This window comes from Coregonus lavaretus (assembly GCF_964263955.1).
Source record: "Coregonus lavaretus genome assembly, chromosome: 38".
Taxonomy (NCBI): domain Eukaryota; kingdom Metazoa; phylum Chordata; class Actinopteri; order Salmoniformes; family Salmonidae; genus Coregonus; species Coregonus lavaretus.
The window spans coordinates 6,044,489-6,050,488 of record NC_140025.1 but is presented as its reverse complement, the minus strand read 5'-3'; the positions used below and the strand labels follow the sequence as shown (position 1 = coordinate 6,050,488).

Below are 6,000 nucleotides of genomic sequence, written 5' to 3'. Positions count from 1 at the left end.
TGGAGGAAAATAATTAGATTTATACACAATGTCAGAATATCAATCACAGTTATAGTGATAGTGGTTGTAGTTCTGTATTTGGCAGTGGTAGTTATTGGTAGCATCAGTAGTGCTGTTGTAGCTGGTACACCACACAAATCAGATCATTATTCATTTACATTAGAAAAATGTCAAAGAGTCAATGAACTGTTGAAACAAATTAACACATAGTAATAACAAAATAACAAATGGCATAAAATGCTACGCATAGTGGGTGTGTGGGAACGCTCACAAATAAATCATATAAATGACTAAACAGCGGCGAAAGAGCACTCTTTAATATTCAGAGATTTGCTAATGGTAGTCTGTGACAAATATGCTGGATATAGAGTTAAAGGGAGAATAAGATACATATTAACTAAATGTCACAGAAATCTGAGATCAAATGAAGAGCTAAACTTAAAGCTAGTCTGGGTAATGAAGATCTGCTGCGGGCTGTGGCCACAGGGGGATGAGCCGTGTGTGACTCAGGGACTCTGGCTGACTGTACTGACTGCTGGCATTAGACACGGCAGCTCTACTGAACATCTTAATACAGCTCTATTTGTTAATACAGCCATGTCTGTTCATGTTGGTTGTCCACTCAGTTTCATTGCTGCTTGGATGAACAGATGCCTTTTACAGAGACCCTGTAGAGTACAAATGATGAACAGTGATTAAATGATCATCTGTACTCTACAAGGGTAACACAGGGTTATTGTAGCGCCCAGGAGCATATGGCTAGAAATGGACCTTGTGGTAATCAGTGCATTGAGTTGCTCTGCTATCCTATAAAATGTGCTAGGTTTCTCTGCTATATATCCTCTTTACTGTATATATGAGGACTGGCCTCAACAATCACATTTGATTCATATTGCGCTTTTTTACAAATACATTTGTCACAAAGTGCTTTAAAATACATTTTAGTCAAAATAGCAGCCTCGGCATAACCCCCTCAGGGAGCAAGCATAGGCAACACAAGTTACTGTACATTTTAATGGATGTGTTCCTGAGAGGGCAAATACTCAAATATCTGTTATTACAGATGCCCCAGTCGGTCACACACACATGTAAAGTAGATCCAGGTCACTTCTACCAACAAGCCCAGTTAAAATGGGGGTATTTTCCCTCCCGTTAGTCTCTTGTCACAGATTGTTTACATTCATACTAAAAGATTGGTTCTGGGTTCCTACGTTACCCTCCCCGCAGTGTTAAGCAATGATGTGCTGATCCTGTGGAGAGTCTGCCTCTACAGTGCTCCGGTGGCCGTCTCTCCCACCATCTCTCTCACACCTGCAGAGCTGGGACAGGGAGGAGCAGCAGGGCTGCAGCCAGGGCTTCCATAGGAGGTGTCCTGGGGCGAGCTGGTCCTGAACGGGGGTGATGGACTCCTTATGGAGGGCCACCGCAGCCCGGATCTCCTCCAGGACCGAGTGGAAGGTGGGTTCCGTGTCTGGGGTCAGGGGCGTGGTCTCCGAGGGGTCGCGGGAGAGGTCAAAGAGCAAAGGGGGGTCATGGTAGGTCACGTAGGATGCGGTGCAGAAACAGGCATGGGTATGCATGCAGGCTGTTCCGTTCTCGGGGTAGAAGTCCGGAGTGAAAAAGAACACCTTCCATATTGAATAACCTTAAAGATTTACAATGAATTACAACCACCATAGTAGTTTAAGTTTCAAGTTAACTTGCTTACAAAAAACATTGGAATTCTCACTCAATCATTATTAGCAGCATCGTTACAGTAATTCAATTGCATTCTTTAAAAACGATTACATTGGAAATGTGGACTTACTGTTGGGAGGATGCCACCTGACAGCGTTGAGGTAGGCATTACAGTAATGGAAGAGAAACTCATGCTTTGATCTCTCAACTTCCCCCTGCAGCAGGGGCATGAGGTCATGACCGTCTATCACTCTAGGAAGAGAAGACACACACAGAACACACACAACACAATAAATTATCTCTGAGACACAGAAATGGAGCACACTGTAGGAATGATCCTCTGCGTAGGCAGAAAGACCTCAAAGGCCCTTGAAAACCTTTGATCAAAGTTTAGATCAGCCTGATCCGTTTTGAGAGCTTTTTCATTAGCTGAGATTTTTCCTAGCAGGTCCCTGGTGACACCTATTGTGAATATAATGTCTCTAGTTAGGGTGATTCAGAGCACTAAGAGTGCATATCGTTTCTATGGTGACCTAGATTCCAAACACTGTGGTTTTGACTGACAGATGAGGCTGCCAGAAAACCTACCTAGTGCTTTCGGCTTACCCATAGAAATAGAGGTCCTTGAACAAACAAAGCCCCTCAGACCTCAGCAATTTCACACTACTCACCTGTCCCCCAGTGCCATCCCTCCGGCTAGCTTCACCACAGTAGGGAAGATGTCCATGTTGCTGGTGGGTTCATCAATGTCTTTCCCTGCAGGTAACATCCCAGTCCAACGAAGCAGTCCTGGAACTCGGATCCCCCCCTCCCAGTTGGTGGATTTCCCTGCTGCTCAGAGACAGATCGAAGCACTTTGTGAGGACTGAGAATATGGGAAGTCCTTCATCACTCGACTGAAATATAAGGCTTACTAGAACCTTTCATGCAAATGTCTCGTCTCTTATGCATGAGGACATAGATCATCTGTGCAATTTATCTACTAATCTATTATTCTATTCTATGCATTGACTGGCTCTGACTTTCCATTTACATGCTTATTAATATACCCTACTAAACCACTGCAGATGCAAGCTAAAGCCTTTCTGCACCTGCACTTCAATGTTGAATATTTTTACTTCTATTTAAAAAAAAATTTAACCTATTAATTAAAAAATGTTTTAACTGAAAATTTGACATCTGGCTGTTCGGCCTCTGTTGACTTGTTCTTCTGAAGCTGTTACAGACTGTACCTTTGTATATGCTGTTCCAGCCCCTGTGCAACTCCCCCCTGTTACAGACTGTACCTTTGTAGATGCCGTTCCAGCCTCTGTGCACCTCCCCCCAGACTGAGATCTCCTCAAGGTGCGCCCCCTGGTCTGAGGTCAGGTAAACCAGTGTGTTCTCCTTCAGGTTCAACCGCTCCAGAGTCTGCATGAGCTGACCTACAAACAAATGTTATGAAACAGGACTTAATAGGTAAAAACCAATCAAATCTTCCAACCTCTCAAATATAATTAGTGTGGACATTTCAAGTCTTCCAACCTTTTAACTTATTGGACATAAAAAAAAAGGCCATATAATAATATGCCATTTAGCAGACGCTTTTATCCAAAGCAACTTACAGTCATGCGTGCATACATTTTTAGGTATGGGTGGTCCCGGGGATCGAACCCCCTACCCTGGCGTTACAAGCGCCATGCTCTACCAATTGAGCTACAGAGGACCATATAGCGATATAGAGTAAATATCAACTCTTACCAACACTCCAGTCCACTTCATGAACAGCGTCTCCATAGATACCGTGCTGACTGGTCCCCTGGAAGGCTGGTGATGCAAACATGGCCGTGTGCACTTGAATGAAGGAGAAGAACAACAGGAAGGGTAGTGCAGAGTTCCTGTCAAAATAGTCAATAGTGTAAATGGAATAAAATAATTGTATGACAACTAATGTGTACAGTTACAGTATGCTTTTATTTTACCGACAGTCACCTAGGTCACCAACCCTTTACACACACTTTCCTTACATACCCTTTAGACTTTCTTCCCACTCGCAGGACACAAACAAACATCAATAATCAAACACACTCACGCACGCACACACAAACATGCAATTTGGCTTCTATTCTGTCTCAATCTATCATGTAGTAGGGGAGCAATAAATAAAAAAACTCACCTTTCTAAAAAGTCCACTGCTTCATCTGTCATTCTCTGGGTCAGGTTCTCTGAGACATATGGCTGCTCGACCACCTCCCGGTTCCTCATCAGAAAGCAGTTGAAGTTGGGGAACGTGATGACGAATGTACCAAAGATGGCCGCCACCGCGCCCACCAACGCCACCACACTCAGCACCAACTTCCTCCGCATGGTGACCACACCCCTCGCATGCAGGAGGGTCACGGTAGCCACACCCACTCCCAGGGTCTTGTAGGGTAAAGTTGAGAATCTTTACTATCCTATCCCTGAGGGACAATTTGCTTTATAGCTAAAAGCTCAACCAAACTACATACAACAAACAAGTCTGAGCACCAGTCTGTTTATGCCATCATGCCAACTCCTTATCACTTTGGTTGGCTTGACTATGACAGCAATGGCGTTGGCAAGAGCACAAACAGATCTGGGACCATGCTACACCAGGATACATACATCAAGTAAAAATACTCAATGTAATACTGTAGTAAAAATCATGAGCTGAAGCACACCCCAAAATGGTTGGAGAGGTGCTGACTAATGGAGAGTAAACTGTTTTTTATTTATAAAGCCCTTTTTACATCAGCAGATGTAGTGCTATTCAGAAACTCAGCCTAAAACCCCAAACAGCAAGCAATGCAGATGTAGAAGAAAGACACTCTGTACAGTGCCTTGCAAAAGTATTCATCCCCCCTTGGCGTTTTTCCTATTTTGTTGCATTACAACCTGTAATTTAAATTGATTTTTATTTGGATTTCATGTAATGGACATACACAAAATAGTCCAAATTGGTGAAGTGAAATGGAAAAAATTACTTGTTTCAAAAAAATTAATAACGGAAAAGTGGTGCGTGCATATGTATTCACCCCCTTTGCTATGAAGCCCCTAAATAAGATCTGGTGCAACCAATTACCTTCAGAAGTCACAAAATTAGTTAAATAAAGTCCACCTGTGTGCAATCTAAGTGTCACATGATTTCAGTATATATACACACCTGTTCTGAAAGGCCCCAGAGTCTGCAACACCACTAAGCAAGGGGCACCACCAAGCAAGCGCCACCATAAAGACCAAGCAGCTCTCCAAACAGGTCAGGGACAAAGTTGTGGAGAAGTACAGATCAGGGTTGGGTTATAAAAAAATATTAGAAACTTTGAACATCCCACGGAGCACCATTAAATCCATTATTAAGAAATGGAAAGAATATGGCACCACAACAAACCTGCCAAGAGAGGGCCGCCCACCAAAACTCACGGACCAGGCAAGGAGAGCATTAATCAGAGAGGCAACAAAGAGACCAAAGATAACCCTGAAGGAGCTGCAAAGCTCCACAGCGGAGAGATTGGAGTATCTGTCCATAGGACCACTTTAAGCTGTACACGGTGGCCAGAAAAAAGCCATTGCTTAAAGAAAAAAATAAGCAAACACGTTTGGTGTTCGCCAAAAGGCATGTGGGAGACTCCCCAAACATATGGAAGAAGGTACTCTGGTCAGATGAGACTAAAATAAATTGTTCTGCCATCAAGGAAAACACCTCTCATCACCCCGAGAACACCATGTTTTTCACCAGCAGGGACTGGGAAACTGGTCAGAATTTAAGGAATGATGGATGGCGCTAAATACAGGGAAATTCTTGAGGGAAACCTGTTTCAGTCTTCCAGAGATTTGAGACTGGGGCGGAGGTTCACCCTCCAGCAGGACAATGACCCTAAGCATACTGCTAAAGCAACACTTGAGTGGTTTAAGGGGAAACATTTAAATGTCTTGGAATGGCCTAGTCAAAGCCCAGACCTCAATCCAATTGAGAATCTGTGGTATGACTTAAAGATTGCTGTACACCAGCGGAACCCATCCAACTTGAAGGAGCTGGAGCAGTTTTGCCTTGAAGAATGGGCAAAAATCCCAGTGGCTAGATGTGCTAAGCTTATAGAGACATACCACAAGAGACTTGCAGCTGTAATTGCTGCAAAAGGTGGCTCTACAAAGTATTGACTTTGGGTGGTGAATAGTTATGCATGCTCAAGTTCTTTTGTTTTGTCTTATTTCTTGTTTGTTTCATAGGAAGAAATATTTTGCATCTTCAAAGTGGTAGGCATGTTGTGTAAATCAAATGATACAACCCCCCCCAAAATCCATTTTAATTCCAGGTTGTAAGGC

General features: G+C 43.3%; 1 protein-coding gene across 4 annotated transcripts in view; it reads right to left on the bottom strand.

Moving 5' to 3' along the window:
• Positions 1-6,000, bottom strand: part of sts (steroid sulfatase (microsomal), isozyme S) — a 14,300-nt gene continuing 8,300 nt past the window's right edge. For all 4 annotated transcript variants that reach the window (XM_084154986.1, XM_084154989.1, XM_084154988.1 and 1 more), the window contains 6 exons: positions 3,833-4,080; positions 3,418-3,554; positions 2,964-3,101; positions 2,349-2,508; positions 1,808-1,929; positions 1-1,645 (listed from right to left, as the gene is read on the bottom strand). In XM_084154986.1, coding sequence (XP_084011112.1) covers positions 1,230-1,645; positions 1,808-1,929; positions 2,349-2,508; positions 2,964-3,101; positions 3,418-3,554; positions 3,833-4,080 — 1,221 coding nt within the window. In that variant the 3' untranslated portion in view covers positions 1-1,229. The remainder of the gene's footprint in view (positions 1,646-1,807; positions 1,930-2,348; positions 2,509-2,963; positions 3,102-3,417; positions 3,555-3,832; positions 4,081-6,000) is intronic.